Source organism: Lissotriton vulgaris, chromosome 6 (genome assembly GCF_964263255.1).
Source record: "Lissotriton vulgaris chromosome 6, aLisVul1.2, whole genome shotgun sequence".
Lineage (NCBI taxonomy): Eukaryota > Metazoa > Chordata > Amphibia > Caudata > Salamandridae > Lissotriton > Lissotriton vulgaris.
The window spans coordinates 698,931,107-698,955,454 of record NC_141694.1 but is presented as its reverse complement, the minus strand read 5'-3'; the positions used below and the strand labels follow the sequence as shown (position 1 = coordinate 698,955,454).

The window sequence follows — 24,348 nt, the reverse complement described above, 5'->3', positions numbered from 1 at the left end:
TACACACTTTCTTTTCACTTTTATTTTTAAAAAACTATTAATACTGACAGACTTCACTGGGAAATTCAATAACAATGCAAGGCATCATACTTCCATCAAATATTTCCATACTCTCTCGGAGACAAACTGTATTTTGAACAAGGATATCATTTAAAAAACGGTCAGGTTTTGATTGATTCACAGACACACAAAGACGTTTTCCAGCTAGGTCTATGCAGCTGCAAACCGTTAAAACCATGAATTCACAGCGACTGCTTTGCAATCTACATTTAATGCTGCTTTCCTCAATCCCTGGCTGCATCTTACAAACAGAAGCACGCCAATAAACAGAGAGTGTGGTGGGCATTACAAGAGGTTCAGTCCTCTGCCCCCGCGCCCCCAGGATAAAAAAAAGTTAAGAGGTATTTTGTACTTTATGTAGTTACGTACTCTTACATTCTGAAAACATCACTTTTAAAAACAAAATAGAAACATTTCTTCCAAGTCGTATGTGAGCTTCACAAAAGTCACTGAATTTTTCTTTTTAAAAAAAATCGACCAGCGCGTAGTTTGTACAGCAAACCTACATTAACAGAATCATCTTCTATTTAACGATCTTTAAAAGAAAACAAAAAAAAATAAACATGTAACACTTAACTGTACGAAAAAATGTAGGCTCAGACAGCAGCAGTTTTCACTTTATTATTGACAGCTTAATCTGGGCGGTCAGTGGCCTATTGTATTCCACCAGCAGGAGTATTTGTAGCAGCACCGTCCTCTGAAAGTCTCATTTGCTTCAAGAAGAAGCTACCCCTAGTTCCAATGTCTCAAGTTCTTCGATGCTCGTAATATTAGCGATAGCGCGTCGGCATTTGCAGGTTTTTTGCTTGCTGTGTTGCTATAAAAGCTGTTTCACTCAAGTCTGCTATGATTTCGAGTCTGCTTTGCTCCCACGTAGAGCAAATGATTAGGCATTAGCTTCTCTGCAAGCCTCCTCTTCCTCCTCTAGTGGGCAGGCATTTAACCAGTAGCTTCCCAAAATGGCGTTCCAACAGGGGAAGGGTGGTGGGTGTTGCAGAAACTACAGGCGTTATGGCACAATGGACATCGCAAGTTTTAGCGGCCAATGGTCGGTAGACCAAAGAGTCTGCCATGATGGCTGCGTATCTTGTACATTCAATCAGCTTTAGTTGGGCCAAAGCTAATCAAGTCATGTAACGAGTAATCGCTCTCAGAGCGTACAGTAGTTCGGCTTGCATCCGAGCTTCCATAAGAAGCAAATTAACATGTACCTAAAACAGAAGAGGGAACAGGTTATAGTTATTTAATATCTCCGCCTGCGTGAGGCAAATAATCAGCTCCCTATCCTCCCAATACACTTTAAACACCTCCTCCAAACCCTACACTTTTAAGAATTGAGCTACAAAGAGCACCACCAGACATGCCAACTCACATGGTGCCACTGTGTCACATGATTTCAACTCCCTTCACACGGTCACATGGTGAAGAGCCAACATCACAGCTTATCTTTGGCAGCTGTATGCAGCCTATCCACATTAAGAGGCGTGAAACCACCCCATGACAGTGGCAACAGGCTTAGCTACCTTTTGATTTTTGTTTTTGGGGAGGGGCTGGGGAGGCCTTGGTGAGTATTATAGAGTGCCTCGGGTAGCTTTTGGCATGGGACCCCACCCATCAAAGTGCGGCCCACTCCCCACACAGTGAAATGTATTTATAAATTGCCAGGTATCCACCATCCCCAACAGAGCTGCAGCCTTTTCAATCACTTCTGCCTCAAGTGCCCTTTCTGTTGAATTCTGAAACATATGGCCTAAAGTTTAATTTGCAACTAGTTTAAAAAACACTAATGGCCCTGTTTATCAGGGGATTGCATTGCATTTGCACCACACAATGTGGTGCATGTGCGATGCAACCCCAAAATGCAATGTATCAAGAGATGCAAGGCCACTTTGTGTGGCCCGGAGTGGCTTGATAAATCTAGAGCAATACAACATAGAGCAAATCGCTGCATGGCTTTACTCTGCCCCAGGAAGACGTTGCGTGTGTTCCTACGCAACACCCATGGATTGTAACGCATTCCCTGATTTACTATTACTGGTAGACCTGGGAATGTGCCAAAATGCTACACCATCCCAACGGAGGTGTAACGAGGAGAAATCTCTCCATTTCTCCTCCCTTTTAACTCTTTCTATGTGTGCTGCATTCTGCAGCACACTTAAAAAGAGAAAAATGCCTCAGGGGGCTGCTTTTGTGCAGGAAGAAACAATCCTGCATGCAACGCAGGCAGCCTTCCTCCATGGTGCAAGGGTGCCTGCGCTTGCACTAAGCAACCCATTGTGCACCAGTACTGGGAGAAGGCAGTAATGCTCCATTTTGTGATAAATACGGTGCATTCCTGCTCTTTCCCTATAACACAGCGCATCAAGGTGACTTGCTGTGCTGCATTACTTTTGATCAATATGGCCCCCAGTGTTAGATTGGAGTTTGTTAAATCTCACCACACACGTGAATACATTTTTTTTGCATTGTAAAGATGGGTGCTACATCTTTGGCCATTATTAGGAAAGAGTAGTGCTGATGTACAGCACCTCAGACCGCCTCTCTTCACTAAACCCTTTTGTGAGAGTAAAAGGTGTTTCTATTAGTACTCGGAGTCCTATCCCAAAGAATCACTCAACTCAAAATAATTTTGCCCACGTGCTGAGCTGCCAGCTCAAAACATCGAGGACTGGCAAATGGAGCTGACACCCACAGAACAGCAATTATTACATAATACATTATAGGTGAAAATGTATTCAATCACATGCCCAAAAGCTGCCCAAATTAGGATACAGAACATTAAAAGTGGCAGGGCCGAAATTAGTGACCAATCTCCACTCAGGCATATAGCTAGTTAACAACTTCACCAGTTAAGATAACACCTGCTTAAGTTACAGGCAAGAGTAAAAAATAAAATCACCCCAGCTGTTACTACATGAAAATCAACCAGATAGAAATTAATACATAAAAAATCAACACTGGACGTCTCCCTTCAGAGTCCACTTTATCTAAATGCGGTCTAAAGCATTTTTGGATGTCTTTATTTGTTTCAGTGTTGCTGTATTGCTTTTCTGTTGGTCGTAGATTTTTACTTTTATATTTTTATAATTATTATTTCGTCCCGTTTAATTCTATGTTTTATATTTGTTTGCTTTTTTATACGGAGGTGGCAGGTAGCACCAATTGCAAGTGCGCATGTTCCACCACAAGCTGGTCAACATTTAGCCTGGAACTCAGCACACACTAGACTGCATCACCGAGCATGGTTTGCAATAAAAAAAAAAGTACAGTATCATCATGATTTTTCTTTTTTAAACGGTCATGGCATGACAATATGTCACACCATGCCAATGATGCGAAAGGTCTTCACTTTTTTTTAGAAGAACTAGGCAGTTGATCTATTTAACCTGACAAAATGATGCCACAAAATAGTACTCATTTTTTTACCCCACACAAGACCAGGCAGGGCAAAGTCAAGACCTGTGGCATATTCATAACACTGAAACCCAGGTACTCATCCAACATGCAGCAGAAATGAAAACACCTCTTCCTACCTTCTCGGAGTGCTTGAACTGCCTCCAGAAGCTGTCGTACATTCTTTTCGTGGTCTTCTCTGGAGTACAGACCACAGTTTTGATGTAAACTTTAAAGCTGCGGTCCAGTAACAGATTGATTTCACCATAGTCATAGTCATCGTATCTGTTAAAAGGTGAGAAAATGGTTAAATTACTACTTTACTCTCGTTTTCATGTTGTAGGTGAATAGCACAATACAGAAGGTAACATTTGGAAGTATTCTTATGATGGAGTGACCAATTTAGGCATTCAATGGTCAGAATCAAAGAAAAAATATTTTAAAACATAGCAAAACGGCTAACTTCAAAATAGAAATTTAAGGCAGTATCTTCAAAGAGGGTTGAGATTTCTGCATCCAGGTGGTGAAATACACACATTCAGAAAGCACCCCTACGAAATGGAGAGGCCAATGACTGAGAAATGTAAGGAAGAAATGCAAACACAGGCCTTTAAGACACAATAATTACTTCATCAAAATTGAATTAAATGGTAAAGGCATAATACTTGCCAATTTAATTATCAGTGGTGCACAATGCAATGCTGCTGATAGCAAGGCAGTTTGTATGAGCTTCCAGTAGAAGGGACATTCAAAATAAGACTACAAAATACATTAAACACAATTAGACAGGTCACGAACATACCCAGGATGTATATATATATATATATATTTGAAATTGGTTGAGTGGAAACCCACAGACTTTAAGAATGGAAGACCACAGGAACAGTCTCTGGTTTACAACACCAGCTGTCCTGTGAAAAACAACACTTTGTAAACTGTACGCTTGCAGCGCCAAGCAAAGTTATATAAGCCACATGTGATTCTAAACGATGAATGCACTGACGGGTACTTCCAACTCCCACGACCATATGCCCACATTTGGCGTAGGAAGGGATGATTTGTCCCATTTCGAGGGCATGATTGGATTCCCAAATATGATGCTGGCGTTTCACTCTCTGGAAATGATCAGACTAGCAGCGCAGCAAGCCTTCTTGCTGCCCTGCCGCACGTCAAAATAAAAGGCCATGAATGCGCTGCATCTAGAAGTATTTCTCCTCATTATGCCTCCCCTGGGAGCCGTAGGATTCGGACGCATTCCCAGGTTAACAAAATGTGGTAAACTTGGGAATACGTCAGGTTTCATGGATGTTGCGTGGGAACACCCAAAGCCACACCATGGAAGAGCTATATGTGAAAGGGAATGATATTTACAAGGACATGAAAAGTCATGCAGGGTGACTTTACAAGGCCTTGTAAATATGGAAAACCCGTTGTGCTGCGGGTGCGTCAACAAAAAAAAGTGACGCGCCAGCGGCTTAATGGGCTTGTAAATAAGCCCTAAACACTGTCCAACCGGTGTGCATGTACGTGGTTTAAAGAAGATGCTTGCGGGCTGGATCCTGATTATACTTTTAGGAAATCTACAGAACAAATTTACTTGGGGAGCATTTATATGGCCAGTGGTTATCCTATGCCCACGAGGAAAAAAAGTGTAGCTTTACATACACTTTTTCGGACTCAACCACTTGATGACAGAATAATACACAACATGTGAATCTAGAGGAGATTTTCGCTACAAAATCATTCACGTCATCAGCTGTTATCCTGAAAATTTGTCCTAGCTTGTGCCTTCTCTGCTTTATATGTGCCATTAGTGTTCCTGAACAGTTATCACATCTTGCCCCCCCCCACCCATAACTACACATGGACAACTATGAGTCATTTAGAGGCTGCAGAACTGCTAATGGTGTTTAATATTATATTCTCTTGCTTTTTTTTATCTCCAATAGAGAAATCCAAGGGGTGAAAAAGGAAGACAATAAAGTAACATGTGAATGCCCGGCAAATACCAAATCAAATGCCCAGAACGTCTAAGTGGGGACAAAATACCAACCTTATTCCGAACATGCAATGAATGTAATTCCATATGGCCCGTCTAAGCATCGAGGTGTCCACGTCTGTGTGCATCCCCATTGTATTGTAAGTCAGATTATAAGCTATGTGAAATTTTTCATCAATCAACTGGCCCACATCTGGATATAGGCGATTCACTAAGGAATAACCGTGATCTTCCCAAGTGTAATCCTAAAGAGGGAAAAAACACAAAAAAACACAATATTACACATACTCTCCGCAGTTATTACAACGTTTGATAAGTTTGTGTTTTGTTTTACAATACTTAAATATTGCACCATTTAATTTAGTGCATGAAAACATAGTTTGAACACCAGGACGTTGACTGAATAGACATTTTAATCTTAGGAAACAGAAACTGTTAACATGAAGCACATCTCTAATGGAATAGAGCTTCACTGCTTCGGCCCTAGTACAGAGAATCTGCGTTCTCCTCTACACTTCCACTTGAGCAAATGTTTATCAGCAAATCACCAAGCTCAACATGGAGTGCACAGCATCATCCAGTTTAACTGGATTTGACAGTGCTAGATCATACAGTCAACTTGAAGTGGCAAGTAAATCTTAAAAATCAAATTAAGCAAATAAAGACTATGGGGCAGATGTATCAACCGTTTTGCGACTCGCAAATGGTCATTTTGCATGATTTTGAATGTATCAAAAATTCGCAAATTAAGAAAATGCTAAGATTTGCGATTGCTTAATTTGCCATAACATTTAAGGAATCGCAAATTTTGCGATTCCTTAAATGCTATGTATGAAGCATTTTTCAGTTGCGAATTTTGGTTAAGGAATCGCAAATTACCACCAACTTGTAGTTGATGGTAATTTGTGAAGTCCTCAACAAATGCACAATTTTACATTTTTTATGGTGGCATGTGACGCGCACACATGCCCATGGGGCATGTATGTGCGCTGTATGCACACATATGTACATTTCAGGGGTGCAGCAGGGTGTCTTTCAGACACCCCTGCACCCTTGAAATAATTCTCAAATTGCGATTAGCAAATTGCAATTTGAGAATTTGCGAATTCGCAAATAAAGAATAAGGAATCGCTAAAAAATTGCGATTTTGTATATACATTTCATTTTGCGAATTCTAAATAGCGATTCGCAAAAAAATGCTATTTAGAATTCGCAAATTGGAATCTTGATACATCCGCCCCTATATAACAAACATGATCTATGATGTGCAAACAGTGAAATGAGCTATAACACTAGAAGTGAAATCATCTGAATTTAAAGTAAAGAAGGGGCGGAAGTGTGGGGAGATCAGCCTACTTGAAGATAAAAGCCAAAATTAACACAAATAACAAGTGAAGCCACAATTTAAATCCCAGGTAAGAAAGCATGGAGGTAATTTACAACACTGTGAATGCATTCAAGGCTAGGTGGGACCGAGCTCCACTTTACCACACTACTTTCTAGACTGCACAAATTCGCTGCACTGGATCTACATTTTGGTTTAAACAGTCGCACACCCTTCGAGGATGTTAGCGGAGTGCTGGTTGAAGCACCAGTCACCACTTCAAGGCCACTGCAGCTGAATATAATCTAACCAAGAACTGATCATGTGCAACCAATGCCATCTGCACAAGATGGGAGGCATTTTCTCAAAGCGAGAGACACCGCTTAACATTTTACATTAGTCAGAGCGTTGTGGTCAGAAAAGCTAGCACCTCTGCCAATGGGCGCTTCCTTTGTCCAAACGTGGTAACATAAAAATGTGGATCAATTCAGATTGATGCCACCAGGAATGGGCACAAACATAATCTTATCCCACCCGACTGCGCTCACAGAAACAATCTAATCACAGCAGTTAATCGTGTCCACAAACTCAAACACTGAATGTTGTGCACATGAATAACACAGACTGCAGTGACCAGAAATCACTGGAAAATAAGAGTTCTCTTGGGGGATAGTGAAAGGTTGAATTAAACAGAGAAAATGGTTTACTTCACCAATTAATTATTTTTCAGACAATAAATAAAAATGTAAGAACTTTAGTACAAGTTCAATGCATTCAGTGCTTTGATGTACAATAAACCACAACTATTATCTCTTCTTGCTGTTCGATAAAGACTGCCATTTCTCTGTACCTGAGCACGGAAGGTTGGCACATGCATTCCACGCCTGGAGAAATCTTTATAACCATAGCTCGTGTCTTCGAAGTGGCGAGACACATCTTTACTCGGCACAGAATCCTCTTCCTCTAAAAATTGGACAAAAATATCAAGGATTACGAAATGAAAAATATATTTTTGATCTCTTTTTTTAAAACAAATTTTTTATAAAAGGAGAGCTTCAAAACACGAAATTGTACGAGCAACAGATCCGACAAATAATTTAAGGGAAGAAAAGAACATTTGAGGAACCAATGTCTAAGGGCTTGATTATGATATGGGGAGGTCGGACCGGTGACCGCTATCGCGGCAGTCAGGAGACTGACAGACAAGCAGTCTGCGGTCCGACCACCCAATTACAATGTGACCACCGGGTTTGGTGGCTGAAAAGTGCTCATTTACAGTGCGACTTGTGCTCTGGCCCAGGAAAACGACAGCAGCACTAGTCCCAGTGTATATGAGCACATAGTGCATGGCACGCAGTGCATGGATGTGCACAATGTGGTGCACGACACATGGAGGTGCATGGGGGGACTACATGTACCCCCAGGGCCACTTTAAAGTGGCCAGCGAGGAACGAGGGGACTGTTTTGGGCCCCAAAAGTCCCCCTCCGACAGCCTTACACGGCAGTCTTCCTGTCTTGAAAAGGCTGTTGGAAAGGGACATCGTTATCCCGACGGTGGTGCCTGCCTTGGCACCGCCTCTTGTTGGGACTGCGATTCTGACCGCCCCACAGTCAGGATCGGAGATCCTGGTAAAGGTGGCGCTCTTCCCTCTGACCACTGAAGGCCCGACAGCATGCACTGAAATGCGGCGGTCGGACCAAAGAGCTGTTGGGCGGGCCACCACTGGCGACCTAATAGTGGCAGTCCGCCCAGCATCGTAATCAGGCCCTAAGTATGATTTTCTAGATTAACATCTAGGTAGGGTTAAAAATATGGAATTTGAAAGGTATGAGAACATAATACGGTAAGTGGTGTTACATGGCAAAATAGGGATACGTACAGATATTATTTATACTTTCTACGCATACAATTGGATAGGGACCATGAGCCAAAGCTGGCCTAAGCAATACGATAATGGCAAGGAGAAAGGAGGAACAGTAGCATCAAATTAAGTCGCTCAGTGGAAGAGTGCCCCAGATACACAGATGTCATCCCTGTACTCACAGCATGTCAGTGTAGTCCACAAGGGAAGACCACTGCTAACAGACATGCTCCCAAAAAAATCCTCTTGCCAGTCAACGCCACTGTAGTAAACAGTAGTGCTACTATGGCAGATATCTTTCAGCGTGGCATCTGTCCTCAGGACAAGACTCAACAGGACTGCTGATTCCCTGGCGAAAGGGTAAAAGGAGACGTTCAGTGGCATATGTACGAGAGGTCACCCCGATTATCAGGGGCAAGTAGGCATCACAGAGTTTCTGCCAGTTTTGGGAGACGCCAAATAGAATAGCGCTGCTCAATGGAACAGGTGGAGAAGCTGGAGGACAAATAGATGAATTTCAAGATAATCGGGCTGAGCTACCTCAAAAATGAAGGGGGAACAGCTTCAATGAAGTTGCAATAAAATCACAGGGCAGGTCAGCCTGAAAAGCATGAATCCTGACGTCCTGCAGGACACCAAAGATCCAAAAAATGTGCCATTGTCATGTTTCTCTTTTTTTGCCAGCGCTCTGGAATAGAATAGGTGAAGTACAGTGCTACAGCCTATAAGAAAACACCTCTCCAAATAGGAAAAGTAGAGGAAATCTTCTGTGGCTTTATCAGATGATACACCAGTAAAATTGCTAGAACATAAGGCGGAAACATCCATTTGTCTTATGTCCAGTACATAAGGACAAAGGGACACCTTTCCCTGAGCAGTTAATTATGAGGAGGAAATTATCTAGAGGAATTTAAACTTAAATTGTCTTTTTTTTAATATATATATATATATCGCACAAACTCGGTCTGAAGAGATCAGGGCGATTTACATGAGCACCACTTGCATAACAGGCGGGCACATTTATTTTTTTGTTAGGTACGGGGAGATTTTAAGTGATTTGCCCACAATCACAGGATGTTGAGTGTCCCTGCTGAGACTCGGACCCGGTTCCCAGCTTCGAGGTCGATCGCTCTAGCCATTCGGCTGCACCTACAAGGTCATTCTCCTAGGAGCAAGATGTATTTCAACTGCAACGTTCATGTGCTATGGGTAAATTCGTCAGATACGAGTGAGGGCGTTTTTTTAAAACATATTTCCATTAGGGAAATTACAGAGAGGGGTTAGAGTAAAGTGAATAAAGGTAGGATATGGCTTTCAAGTCTATTAGTCTTGAATTCCAACTTTCTCCCGATTTATTTTGAGATCTGTAATTTAAGGTTCTGTGACTTAAAAAAGGTTTAAAACAATAGAAGAGTCTTTGGAATTCGCTGCCCCCTTCAGTTGCCAATGCAGGCTCTCTCTGGGTCTTCCAAAAACTTCTGAAAACATGGCTTAGTTGGCGGATTGCGCTTCTCTCTTTGCTTTTGTCTACCCAGCGCCTTGACACCTTCGGGTATAGTGCGCTTTACAAATATCATCCTATCCTTTTCTATCACAACCTAAATTAACAACCTTCTAAAGAGAAATCGAATATATCCACCTACCTGATAGTTCGAAAATGCTCTCCCTCTTTTCCCTCTCAAAGCGCGTGGCCATCTCTTCTTGGGTCGCCTCCTCTTCGTCTCTACACTCTTGGAGCTGCTTCATTTTCTCCATCAGGGCTTCTACTTCATAGGAAGATTCTAAAGTCTGCAAAATAAATGAATTCCAGAAATTTACATTTCAACTCCTCAGCCAATTCGAATTACTCTGTCTCCACACTTCAGCTTCAACACAGACCTCCGATCGGAGTGGTCGGTTTTGTTTTCACCACACTCGTACTTACTTTTGGACTTGCAGGAGGGCTGACATCCACCCCTTGATTGCCGTTGGTCAAATCACAGATGTAGTAACTGTTCAGGGGTGCAGGTCGGACGGCTTGGAGAGCATCACAGTTCAACTTCTGGTTGATTCCGCAGCCGAACGTGAAGGAAGCGAGCGAATGGTAGTGTGTGAGGAGGACAACTGCATGGATTAACTCTGCCAGGGACCAACTGTGCTCTTCAGTCTTCAGAAGTTTCTGAATATTTTTTGGTAGGGGAAAAACAAAGAAGGTAGGAATATTACTCCAGCACGAAATATAAACGTTTAGTGCTCCAAGCAGCAGATCTAGCACTGCAAGACATGTTGCGTCACACACAAAAGAACACGCACCCCAGTTCATTCTGGTATGTACCACAATTCCCCTGAACAGAAGATGTATCTTTTTCTACCATGGGATCAGTGCATGTTTTTTGAACTTGTACTAAATGTTATATATGTCTACATACGATGGAAGTAGGACGAGTATGCCGCCTCACTAGGAAGGCTTCCATCCTATCATGGCTCTTAAGAATGACCGATAGTAGTAAATTCCCTCAGTTTGCTCAGGGCAGACATTTTTTAGGAGGTTCAGAATTTAAAAAAAAATAAAGATTAATCGTAGTTCTTCAGAAGCACCCAAGTGCACTAAGATTATAAATTCTAAGGGCATAAATCTTCAGTCCCAAATAAGAATCTTTACTGTATATTATTGATGAATTAACAAACATCGATTAAACTACCTTCCTCTGCAGAATACAGTTTGTAATATGAAGCACAATTTCAAATATCTCAAATGTACCTCAATATGTTCTTTGGTAAGGAGCCAGGGACGGTGGGCCAAAATTTTGTTCAGCTCTCCAAGGTTTTGCAGTTTCTGTGGGGCGTTGCAGAGGCCATCCAGCCACTTGGGGTCTCCACCGACGTGAATGAAGTCACTAACATGGAGGTTTACGAGATAGGAGCACTGGTGTCTTGCGGCAGCCTGTAGGGCGAGAAATATGGGTTTACAATAAACACTAATTCACCTTAAAAACAGGTTTGGTTTATAACGGCCAAATCACAAGTCTAAGAACTGAAGTGTTCCAAGCAACATCAGTGCTACAGCTGTCCTTAAGAGGGCAATATTTCATCTGAATGGCCATACCGGCTACTACTGGCAAGATGCAAATAGTCTAAGTGCCACAGTGCTAAATTTGAAGATAAACTTGGAAAGCAAATGCATTTACCTTTTAGAGGGAATATACTATCAGTGAGAAGCACTATGTACTGATCTAATCAGCTAAATCCCTCTAGAGGTACCTCTTCTGTACAGTGAGGGTTCCTCCTAAAGCCTGGTTATTATCATTTTATTTTTCTCTAGCAGATCTCCAGGTGCAGGGTAGGGTGGGACTGGGCTGCACAAAGAGCAGGGGAGGAATGTTAGGCACTCCTCAAGTGCGCATGATGGTTTGGCTGGCAAGCTTGGGCCGGCCAAACAGTCAAGTGCAATATGGATGTTCCCCACCAGGGCGTAATGCCTAGCCTGGTGAGGAACATGCACAGGCTCCCAGTCCCCATCCGAGCGCCGAACCACGACGCTCAGACCATTCGCGACGCTGCTATCAGCAGTGTTGTGATTGGTAAGAGGAGTCTGGAAGCTTGAGTGCTTCCTGCTCCTCCATCGTGGAAAAAGGACGGAGGAGAGGTGGGTGTCAGTATGGTGGGTTTTAAAAAATCAGTTTTTCTTCTTTTTTAACCCCCGTTCACCTCCCCCCTGACCACTGCTGCCCGGTAGCAGCGGCTGCTGCTTCTGTACAGCACTTCCCTGATCGTCCAGGACTATGCAGGCAGCTATAATATGTTAAAGAACATGTCTGACCACGTTATTTGGCAACAGCTAAGTTACATGTTTCCTGTTACGAACCATTATTCCAATGTAGTGCCGGTAATGCAGGGGCAATGGGCCATCCATCTGCAGTAGGTAGTGTTGGGTTTTTAAAAAGCTCGCCAAGTACTGCGGGTGGGAAACCATCACCAAAGTAACATTGTCCAGGCTGTCCAGATCGGCAAAGGCGTTGGTGAAGAAACTGGACATAGCTGCATCTTCATTTCCAAACTGTAAGATCTGCCCGGGGTCAAAACAGAGAATCAGCTTACAAACATGCGGCAAAACGTAATGCAGCCACAATGTGACACAGCACAGCACCATCAAGAACACTATCCCTTAAAGAAACGCCTCCATTCTGCATCAATTCGAAATTTCTATAGAGATGATACAAGCACAAACAGCGTCTTTGTGAGCTCCACAGAGCTAAACACCGGCTGGCGTTAACTATGCAAATAAAAAGTAAAATTGTTCAGGAGGCCGTAGTGTGACGTCACTGAGATGGCTAAAGTACTTCGGGCCTGCAAATTTTTCAGGAACTGATGCTACAGAGACCAGAGTACCCAAGCAGAACACACTATTTATTCTGAAGTCTAAATAGCAACTGCGTTGACGTCAAAGTAGTTCTAATTTTTACGTGACATACTACAGACGTTACTGGAAATACAGGCCTTCCACAAACAACTAGGGCGCCATTCCTTGCAGCCAGCTGTGCTATCCCATGGTGAGTAAAGCCTGGCTCTTGTCTTTGAAAAAGTTTATTTATCCACAACTCGCTGGCTTCATTTTGTAGGCGGGCTCACACCCAGCTGCACTCGGGTATTGAGTAATAGCGAGTCAACAAGCTATTCAGCAGGGTGAATGAATCGAGTTGGCTTTTTTTGTCAAATTAAAGTCTGGTGTGTATTCTTTTTGCGCCATATTTTTGGGAAAGTAATGCAGCATAGCAAGTAACCATGCTAGGCTGCACTAGAGGGAAAGGGCAGGAATGTGCTGAATTTATCACAACATGGCACATTCCTGCCTTTTCCCAGCCAGGGCACAAAATCTGCTGCCTAGCGCCAACGCACCGTGTGGGCAACTTCCTGCACAAAAATAATCCCCTGAGGGAATTTCCTCTTTCTATGTGTGCTGCATTCTGCATACAAGAGGAAATAAAGATATTTCTCCTTGTTACGTCTCCCCTGGAAAGGCATAGCATGTTAGTGCATTCCCAGGTCTACCAATAATTGTAAATCTGGGAATATGTCAAAATCCAAGAGTGTTACTTGAGAACACCAACGTAAAACCTATGGAACGCTTCCCAGGGCAGAGTAACGCAATGTGGCAATTTGCGCTGCATTACTCCAGATTTACTAAGCCACTCAAGGCCACATGGCTTGATCAATCACATGTCGAGGGTTGCGCCGCTTTTACACCACGCAGCGTGGTGTAAAAGCGACAACTCTTGATAGAAATGACCCTTAGGGCCTGATTTACGAGGAATTGGCGTAGGGCAGTGCTGCATGCAGGGCCGGACTGGGAACCAAAACCGGCCCTGGCAAAGTGCTCGGCTGGCCCCCGCTCCCCCCCTCCCCCTTTTCGGGCCACTGAGCTCTTTGCCAGGGCCGGTTTTCGGCCGATTTTGTTACAGGGACAATTTTGCAGCTATGCTGCAAAAACGGCCCTGTGACAAAATCTGCCCCCAGAGGCCCAAAACCGGCCCCCACACGTGTGGCGCACCGGGGAATTTCCCGGTGCCCGCAACGGCCAGTCCGGGCCTGGCTGCATGTCTTCTTGCTGTGTTGCCCTGTGCCGATGTGAAAGGGCAGGAATGCACCGTATTTATTAAATACAGTGTACTTTCCCCTTGTGCTGGAGCAAAATATTCTGCTTAGTGCCAACGTTGGCACCCTTGCACCACAGTGCAAGGAGGCCTCTGCTGCAGGCAGGATTGTTTTAGCGCTGGAAGGGGCACCTTCCTGCACAAAATCAATCCAGAGAGGCATTTTCCTCTTTCCATGTGTGCTACACACATGGAAAGAGAAAACAACGAGGAGAATAAAAATATCTTGGTGCTGCTCCAGGTATCACATGATTAAGTACATGTGTGGCAGCGTCAAAATCCATGGGTGTTACATGGAAAAACAGACTGCAACGCCAATGGAACGCCTCCTTGGTGCAGCGTAAGGCAAGCCAGAGACTTAAGCTGCTTTGTCTAACTCCATATCTACGAGGCCATGAAAAGCCACTCAGAGTGTCTGCATCGCTTCATAGATATGATTGAGAGACTTCGCAGTCCGGAGAGTAAAAAAAAGTGATGCTCCGGCGACGCAAACCACTCATAAATAAGGCCCTTAGTATTTAGCCATGCGTCATAACTCTACCTCATTTTTTTCCCGTTATGATTAGCAGGCACCAACAGCCTGGTTCATTGGAATCAAATACTGAATGCCAACCCATCCAATTCTCATTTTTCTAAATGTATGACATCTGTATGAAAATAATGGAATGACAAAAAATCCCCTGAATTCCAAGCTAGAAGGGAAGGCAGCCAAACTCCCTGCAATTGTTAACTTGGTCCAAAACCTTTTTCTACGTCAAGAGCTGTTCACCAATTAAGTATTTTTAAAAAGGCTGTTCCTTAAAAGCATAAAAACATGTTTTGCTGCTTGACAGCGCTCCAGGAAAAACAACATACCTCCTTCTTCGGGATGAATCGGCTTGGCCCAAGCCCCAGCGGCCGTGGTATGCGCATTCCAAGTTCCTAAAAAACAGAACATAAGAACATTTCAATTCGCGGGGATGTAAACAGTGCATGAAGACCACAGCGCCAGAAACGTGTTGGCCCCCATCCCTCAAAAACAGCATGGCTCATGGGAATATTGCGGATGGGTCACATGTGTGGTTTGTGGCTCATAATAACATGCTTATCAAGTTCTCCGATTACATACCTCCCCTCCCCCTCATGCACAGATGGTTCAGGCCAGCCACTGAAAGTGTGCGGTTTGCCTCAAACACAGCACTTGGCTCGGAGTCTAGAACAAAATGTTCTCTATACAGCAGGTTGTCAAAGATATATGGGTTTACTTCCCCCACAGCTGCACAGTAGCGGCGCCTAATTTCTTTATCTTGTACTTCTGTTCCGGAAGTAACACCTCGGAGACTTGAACCTACTTTGTAGAGTCAAAACCTCAAGAAAGTTTTGTGCTAGCTACTCAAGACACTGTGTCCTGCGCAAGGAAGGCAAACAGGCTTTCGACAGATTCACTCAGAAAGCGTGCTGTGGACGACAGCTTCTAAAGGCCAGGTGTTGGAATAAAAACTATGTAAAAATAAACACATTTAAAAAAAATGAATTCGCCAGCTACAGGGTCTAACACTTCAAACTGTCAAAGCCTGCTGCGTAGAACGTTAGAGCCTACCTGGAAAGCAGGTTTACCTATGAGCTGAAAGCCAATGTCTGCAGTTGTTCCAAAGCTTTCTAGGCCAAAATGGAGGGGAAAAAACCCAACGTAATCTTAAGAACGGGACACAACTATCAGAAAATGATCTTAAGAGAAACATTGCTCCGAGGCGAGGCATCTGTTGGCATCAGTCCTGGGCTGTGGTTCACAGGCCAGCAGGATCAGTTTGCAGCCTTCGAGGTTCCACTCCAAAGTTAAACAGGACTTGGAACAAGATGTTTGCTTTACAGAAATGCTTCGCTGTTCCCAAAGGAGGGTCAAGTTGCGAGGAAAGAAAGGTTGGCAGGCGCGATCAGGAGGCTCCCACGTGCTGCCCGCGAATGCTGGGGGTGTTCGATTCAACACGAATAAAAACTACAGGACTAGGCCTAAATCCACACCCATTAGATGATGGATCCGAACTAGAGTACAAGGCTGGTACAGTTATCATTCATTAATAAAAGAGTGCGTGGCTATAAACAAGGCAGGGGGGAAAAAATGGGGGGGGGGGGGGTGCAAGGGGTGAACGTTTAACTAAATGGTCACATGACTATGTATTCTATGGGGAGCAATGGGGGGAAATACCCTACAGATCAGTTGCAAAAACTAGATCTGTAAGTAGGGTCAGTGGATGGCACTAGACTGCTTCTAGGAGCTCTGAAAGAGAGCTGTGAAACAGGAGGTTTGCCTTGTGGAGGGGGGTTGGCACACAACACTCAAAAATACTTCCTAAGACAGTTTTGCAATGTTTATTTCACTAATGTTTTCAAAAACAAGCACAAACAAAGAACGCAGTGAAAATAAAGCTGGCCTAATAAGTTATTTAGAGAAACTGTATTCATAAAGGAACATTTACACATTACTATAATTCAATGGTCCAATTTCATATTATATCCACTGTACCAGAAAATACCCAGGCTCACTTATTGCATGTTACAACGACTGTTAGACAGGGGATAAACTCTTAGAGCCAGAAAGACTCTTTAATATGATTTTACTATACTGTACAGGTATAACGCCTTGCATTATCGTTTTGGTTACATAACTTATTTTTAACAGGTCTATAACAATGCCCTGGCATCACCCATATTTATGCAGAGGCGCAGAGATTAATATGTTATTTATTGCTATTGTGGGAGGGGCAGTATAACGCCCTTTATCTCTCCAAAGTCATGGCCCTTCCCCCACTGAAAAAAGCTAATAAAGGACACTGTATTTTGTACATGTGCCTGTAAGTACATTTATTAATAAAGTGTTTTAACAGACCACCGCATACCGCGCTCCTGCTATTTATAATCGTTGCAACCAGATGTTATTTTAAAAGGATACCACTGAATTAGTTTGTAGGGAACAGCACACATTATGGGGCCGTAAATATGGCATTTTATTTGGCATCGCTTCAACTTTTTTATGCCAATGACTGCGGCTTCATGTTACACTTAAACTTGCGCAGCCAATAGCGATGTAACAATAAAACTGCAATACGAATCATGTACTATTCTATTAAGACGAGATCACCCGACCCTCACTTGTTTATAGTCATTCCTGTTTTTTTTGTTTTAAAGTTTGTAGCCATAACTATAAATTGGCGTGCCTGATAAATGAAATCACACACGTCCAACGTGCACAAACAGATCTCAGCTGGAACACAAAAGGGGTCAACACGATGATGGCTGCTCTTGCTGGTAAGGTAGAAAATGGTGCTCCCCCACCCCCCTTGAGTCCCACCTCCCTCCTCACTAGTAACTTCAAGGAAGCCAGCCCACTAGCCTGGAGGTCTTGTCTTGCTCGGAGCTCTGAAGTCCCACACAAGGAGGCAGGCAACCCCACGTTCAAGTGCAACGTCAGCACGCCGCCGCCACTGCCAACCAAAGCGCAGCTGCTGAGCAGCGCGAGGCCCGGAGGCAAACAAGGCGGCTCGGGCGGTGTTTACCCAAGCGACAGATGTTGCAAGTTTGCAAAAGATAAATGAAGGGATGTGCCCAAATCCCTCACCAGCAGATTAATTGCCTGCCAATGAGTTACCGGTTAACTTGCAGGCACGTGATCTCACAAGTGAATGAGCTCACCGGCTCAGCCTTGCACTAGCGATGGCCTCTGCATGGATGTGCCAAACAGCCAAAGCTGGCAGCACCTCAAAAGCGCATTTCTGGGCCACGGGCCTTTCTTTCACATTGCATGGCCGGTAGAGTAAGAAGGATGCAAGCAAGGGAAATAGACCCTTTGACTGCTCTTGGACTTGGGATGATAAAAATCAAGTAATTACCCGGGTTCAATGGGCTCTGGTGCACTGCACCTGCTGCACCAATGGAGGCTACGACCCTAAGCATGGCTACATTGTCATGGCCTAATGCCAACTCTTATAACGCCACTTCTGGTGGCAGGAGTTATGGATTTAATGATAGCGCCCTTAGGCGGTCAAAGCCTGAAGAAGTCCTGCCAGCCATGGATGTAGAACTTGATGACCACATCTCAGGGCAGAACCAACCGATGACCTTTTCAAGAAAAGTACCTGTTCCAGTGTGCATCGAAGACTATCAGCCTTGAGCCAACCCATCACCGACAGTACTCCAGGTTACCATTCCGCATCATCCCTACCATTCCAAAGTAATCAGAAGGAGACAAGCAGCACTCTATAAAAACTCTAAATGAATAAGTCCCAAAAAGGGAAACTGTACCAAGCGGACCATCATATGTCAAAGGCATCCGTTCAGAATTAAAACTTCAGTCAATGACAACGCCAAGGTTATGGTTGAGGTTGGCTCCCACAACACAAAATGGACTCCGGTTGAACATAAGAGGTTGCAATCGGACATAAAGGGGAAGGTTTCTAGGAACCCGCCTAGTGTAATTAAAACACCATGTAGAACTCATTACAGATTGACTCAACATTAGGTGATAAACACTATTGCATTGACCTGTCCAAGATCCTCCTCCTTACCAGATGCTGCTCGTATTGCATCCTCCAATTGGGGTGCCACCGGGAAGAGAACAGCCTGTCCCCTGTCATTTTTGGCACACTCAACCCTGTCATTAGGTTACGGCACCAGGATTAGAGCAACACGTTAGAGCATGCTTGTCACCTCTCAGTGGCTCAACAGCCAAGTGGAGAATACCCTTTGATTAACGGATGCCAAAACATGTGGGATCTGATTACCAATGTCCTGCTGGGAAAAATACTCACGTTTGGAGTAGATTTCCAACTTTTTAGGAATTCAAAAACAACTCCAGGATTAGCCCTGGAAATCTAGGACATCTGTAGCGCTCTGGCAGAACTCCTGCTGTACACTGTTCATTCAGTCAGATACTGAAGATGTAAAAACATCTGCATAAGTAAGTCAGATTGAAATATACACTGGCACAAGTAACTTTTTTTCTATAAAGGAAAACAAATGTTTCATACAGGGATGAGCGATCTATTCCCCCCCCCCCCTCCCCACCACATACACACTTCCAAGTTACAACAACATCATTAGTGCAGTTTTGAATTTTTTCACTGTGGGAAAGGACACCAACACGCCTTTAGGGTTATAGGCATATATTTGGCATGTCCGCTCCCCTGCCCATCCAGGTATGTGGTGCACTGCACTGCGTCCAATATCCCAGCTCCCAGAAGCAGGGTCCCTCTAACACTACAGGACACGATATCTAGACAGGATGAAAGACACTGAGTTTCGGTTGAAGACTGGGTTTGTGTTAGGGAGTAGGAAGTAGTGGCGCTCTAAGCAGTATGATATTGTAGCTGAGATTGGTGTGCGGTAGGCACGCGGTGCAAAACAGGACAGGGGAACACAAACCCTTCGAGAAAAAGGCCCCTAAAAATGGTCTAGGCAGGTCTAGACCAACTGGACTGAGAACAGGTCCTGTGCACACGCTAGTGTGGTCGATAGTCTGATTGTGCGGACTAAGTTTTCTGCATGCGAAGAAAACTTAGTCCGCACAATCGGACTATCAACCACACTAGCGTGTACACAGGACCTGTTCTCAGTCCAGGATGAAAGACAATGCTGGGGCTTAAAGACCTCTCTTGGCCGCAAAGAAGGAAATGAAAATAGCGCTGAGTCAGTCTACCCGCTACAGTGCCGGGCCATCTCATAAGGCTCACAATCCCACAAGCAGCTCTTTCATAAGAGGGAAGCCAAGCACAACCACTAAGCAGCGGTTTTTGTGGGGAATGCAGCAATATTATAAGAAGGTGTTATGTACTGAAAAGTCAGATCGGAACCTGGATGAGAATAGGGTCTATTCTATTCTGTTATGAGGGTGCCACAAACAAAATGCACATGGGAGAGGATTCCAGTTACAGGAATCAGACCAAGAGATTAACACAAATACAATAAACAGAGTAAAACATATTTGCATGTATGTGCATTTGATGATGGAAGCTTGCTACCTGTGTGCTCCATTTACATCTGCGAGGAGGACTCTGAATTATGTTATGCTAGGCCACAAGGCATCTCGATTAGTAGGTGAGAGGAGATAAGGAATTGTTGGGCAGCAGGGGTATGTCTTTGAAATAAGCTGTGGGCAATTTGCAGAAATACAATAAAAGAATGGGGCAAACATGCATGTGGCTCAGGGCCTGGTGTTCCCAGAGAGGAGGAAAGCAGGATGCAAAGTAACGAGAGGAACTTTCAGCATAAAAAACTGAAAGGCAATAATCATAACTTTTTCACCATTTTCACTTAAGGTTTTAAGAATATAGAGAAGGCTATTTAAGATAGCGTGCAAAGGAGGATGCAAAACTGTAGAAAGAAACAACATTAATTGCATGTGAGGGGTAGAGCTTTATTAGGTATTTTTGAAAAGCACTGGAACATTAGCTGCGAGGTTGCCACTAAAGCACTGCCGACAAGAACAACTTATCAACTTAGGGGGTTCATGAATCTATTAGTGTAGCCAGGCCTTTTTCTCTGTCAGGGAGAGTGCATTCTATTGGGCCACCGCAAGCAAACTTTCACTGTTATGTGAAACCCAGAACCTGACACACACACACACACATCATTTGCATTTCAATTTCAAGTTCACGAACAACAACAATTTCAGAGACTGGTCCCAGATGACCAAGATGACAAAGGCGGAGAATCATTCAGCGTAAACCAAGACAGCCCACATTATCATCTTACATTAAAAGTCCTACAATCGTGATCTCAACCTGCATGCAACCAGCTGACCACAAAAAAGCACAAGATTACCTCCACTGAGCGGTCCCTATCCTTCAATCAAGCTGCCTGCGAACCTGGGCCCACAGCCCCAGATGTCTGACTCGCAGTAGCATAAATAGGGTGGCCTGGGCCCCAATGAATGTATGACATTGTTCTACATTCTGTCCATCAACTGTGTTTTTTGCAATTTTCACCCTGGGCCCCAATGCAAGCAAAGAACATTCTCTCTTAACTCCTAAGGTAGTAAAATACAGCACTGTCAGTGTTCGATGGGCCTCTCAGCGCTCTTGGCCCTGGTGCCACCGCACCTGTTGCACCAATGGTGGCTACGCCTCTGCTGACTCGTCCCCACGAGGGGAAAGACTTTTCGGTTCAACAGCGCCACCCCCGTCCCTGCCAAGTACTCGCAGGTTGCTCGCACTAACACAACACTGCTCTCTGCTCCACACACGGTTGCTTTTCTGTGCTCTTATGTTTCGCCGTCGTGTGTGTTTATTCCCGTTTGTGCCATTACCCCTAGTTTAGGCTACGAAAGCGCCCTCTGCTTCTTGGCCTAAGTGTACGGGAACGCTACATAAATATAACACAGAAACAAGCAGATTCTTAACTAGGGGCGACAAATAAAATGTTAAACAATTCCAGAGAACTAAATATCCTTAAAAAAAAGCAATCATACCCACTCGTAATAACAAAGTAACGTCCCATACAACTCAAAACACACAACCTTAAACTCCACATATAGGGAACTGTACAATAAATTTGCATGAGAAACAACACAAAATGCATAACATGGGTTGAAAACCAAGCTTGACAAACTAAAGAACCGTAATGCATGACTTAATCACGAACACCCCCCTCCCCGTAAATGAACAAACTACTTCACATCTGCAAAGTGCTTTGGCGCCTCATGCTATATAATATATACACGCTCGTTTTCCGTTACCCAAGACCACATAGCGATTTATACAAGAAGACAAAAATCTGTACTACGTTTTCGATGTACAAAGACATGCCCCCTTTCTCCTATTTAATGCAGTATTAATGCAATGCTGAGCTAATGCCACTCGTGTATCCGACCTCCAGGCTCCAACGCATGACATAATGTATACACGTGACTGGGGTATGGTTTCGCTCAGTGCATGTTTTAACGCTTGCACCTGCAAATGTACCTGATGCACAAATGAAAGTCAAATAGTACTAGCTGAAACACTTATGTGCCGCAAAGCATGCAGTTTTCAGCGCTGTGGCGGATGACGGGGATGCCTGTCGCTTTGTTCTGTGAACCGCAGAAAGGCTTGTCTGAATATTGTGTCAGCTGCATGTGATCGCCGGGAGCTGTCACTCAGAGGGCCCTGCAGATGCCGTCACACCTCCCTGTGCAACAAACAGAGGTTGGTGGAAGTGAAGTGCAGCGCAGTGGAGCACATGCCCGTGCTTGTCGGGCAGCCTCGGGGTGCACAAACAAGCTCGCCGCAAAAAGGGACCCAACTCCGGGAGCCTCCCCAGCGCAAACAAAGACGCCCCCTGCATGCAAATGTGAAACGCGATCCGGCGTCGACAAAAAGAACTCACTCTCGGCTAGGAAACTCGAGCTCGAAAACATCCCCCGCACCGACAAAAGATCTCACCCCCAGCTGCGATTGGATTGTTGTGCCTGAATGAATATAGCGCTTTGGCAGTGCCCGCTCAATCCTGCACTAGGCGCCTGCACGATCTCAAAAAATATAATGGAAAACACCCAAGCCCCCGTCGCCCTCCTTCTGCCCCAATAAGTTTTAATAACGAGGCAGATTAGAACAAATATGAATCCAATCCAAGCATTCGTAGAACCCCCCACTAAGCCAGTGGAGGGGTAGGCGTCGCTGTCCAAGAAGCCTTGACGCGGGTGGCACTTATCTTCAATCCCCCAACACCAACAGGCTTTTAAACAGCTGCCCCCCCCCCCCCTTGCTGAAAACACATTGAGGCGTCGAACTGAATGATGCATGTCTGGCCATTCACCAAAGTACAGAAATGTTTTAATAACGAGGTACTGGAGTGACCCCACATTGGCCAGCTGTGAAGTCTAAGGGTTTAAGGGCAGTTCCCACCACAGAAGGCTAGTAATGTAGGATGCCACCCCCTGAATCTTTTGTGGTCGAAGGAGAGAATTGACAGACGTCAAATTGGCCGTGGAAATAGGAGGCGGGACAAATAGGCCTCGAACTTCTAAAATAGTAGTGAGGGGGCGCACTGATATTAAAGAGATTGTCCAACGTGAACCACAATAAAGAAATGCAGCATTACCAGCAATCAAGGCACTCTGTCACATAAGCCAATCTGCGAAAACACACTGCCCATCCCTCAGAATTTTCAATGAAAAAAAGACAACGAACTGCAGGGTGGCATTACCTGTCGGAGTGTTTGATGCATGCCCAGTACTGTCCTTCAAAAGGGAGAGCACCAGATATGCAACAGGGTATTTTCCAGGGTGTCACCCCTTTGTCTCTCTGCTCAAAAACAACAACTGCCAGCGCAATGAAATGAAGAGGGGGGCTGTCCTCTAAAGAGCCCTAACATCCTCGCCCACTAGTTTAAGGAGGCAGGCGAGCTCTACCAATGGGAGGAGGGCGTGCATGGAGCTAGGGGCTCCGCAATATTTCGGGACTGTGAGTAGGCTGTATCTGCGCTTGTTTATCACCTGTGTGCACCGCAAAGAGTGGGCGAGACCAGTGCTGGGGAAGGGGAGATAACGGGAAAGGGACAGAAGTCGACCCCCATGACGAGTTATTCGGCCACCCCGTTAGCACAATTCACGGCCGTGGTCGAGAAACTCCAAATGAATCCACTTTGTAATTGGGTACCTCTGACCCACCCCAAATCCCCTCCATGTGGTCCGTGGGCTACATTGCCGACTTTGGTGCCGGAGACCAGGGTTCGAGCCTCGGTGTCGCGTCCACATTTTGGGCAAATCGCCTAATCTCCCCGTTCCTGAATGTGTAAAGCAAATACGGTGCTCATGTGAGCGCTCCAATACCTTCGGGTGGATTTCGCGCTACATAAATATGCAAAAAAAATAATTACATTAAATGCCCCCGTGCACCCCATACCTTCGCTCGGCACACCCCGCCGCCGCACAGGAACCCATTAGCGGACAAAGCGGCCGCGTAGTTCTCGTTTCCTGCAGTGGCCAGCCTCATATTGGCAATAAGCATAGGGAAGAGAGCAAGTTGTACTGTGCGGTCCTAGGGGGGTCTGCGTGCCGCGTGCGGTGCCCTGCCGTCTCTGCACTCCTTCCTCTGTGCTGGACTGGAGTCGCACTGCCAGAACTCTGCC

At 44.6% G+C, this 24,348-nt stretch overlaps 1 protein-coding gene across 1 annotated transcript; it reads right to left on the bottom strand.

Annotated features, from left to right (window-relative positions):
• SESN1 (sestrin 1) lies at positions 1–24,348 on the bottom strand. The gene is made up of 10 exons (XM_086926678.1): positions 24,123–24,348; positions 15,124–15,189; positions 12,483–12,683; positions 11,379–11,561; positions 10,563–10,796; positions 10,282–10,426; positions 7,627–7,739; positions 5,507–5,697; positions 3,594–3,738; positions 1–1,271 (listed from the first exon to the last, which is right to left on the bottom strand). Exons 1-10 carry the CDS (start codon positions 24,225–24,227, stop codon positions 1,185–1,187), a joined length of 1,470 nt encoding a protein of 489 aa, XP_086782804.1. The 5' UTR covers positions 24,228–24,348; the 3' UTR covers positions 1–1,184.

What these genes read in the sequence shown, in the direction of transcription:
- SESN1 (XM_086926678.1), bottom strand. Translation starts at nt 24,227, where the DNA reads ATGCTTATTGCCAATATGAGGCTGGCCACTGCAGGAAACGAGAACTAC. An exon ending in CATTGCATGTTCGGAATAAG is followed by an intron (nt 3,739 to 5,506) that starts GTTGGTATTTTG and finishes ACCTTTTAACAG; the next exon opens with ATACGATGACTATGACTATG. An exon ending in AGTTCAAGCACTCCGAGAAG is followed by an intron (nt 1,272 to 3,593) that starts GTAGGAAGAGGT and finishes CTTCTGTTTTAG; the next exon opens with GTACATGTTAATTTGCTTCT.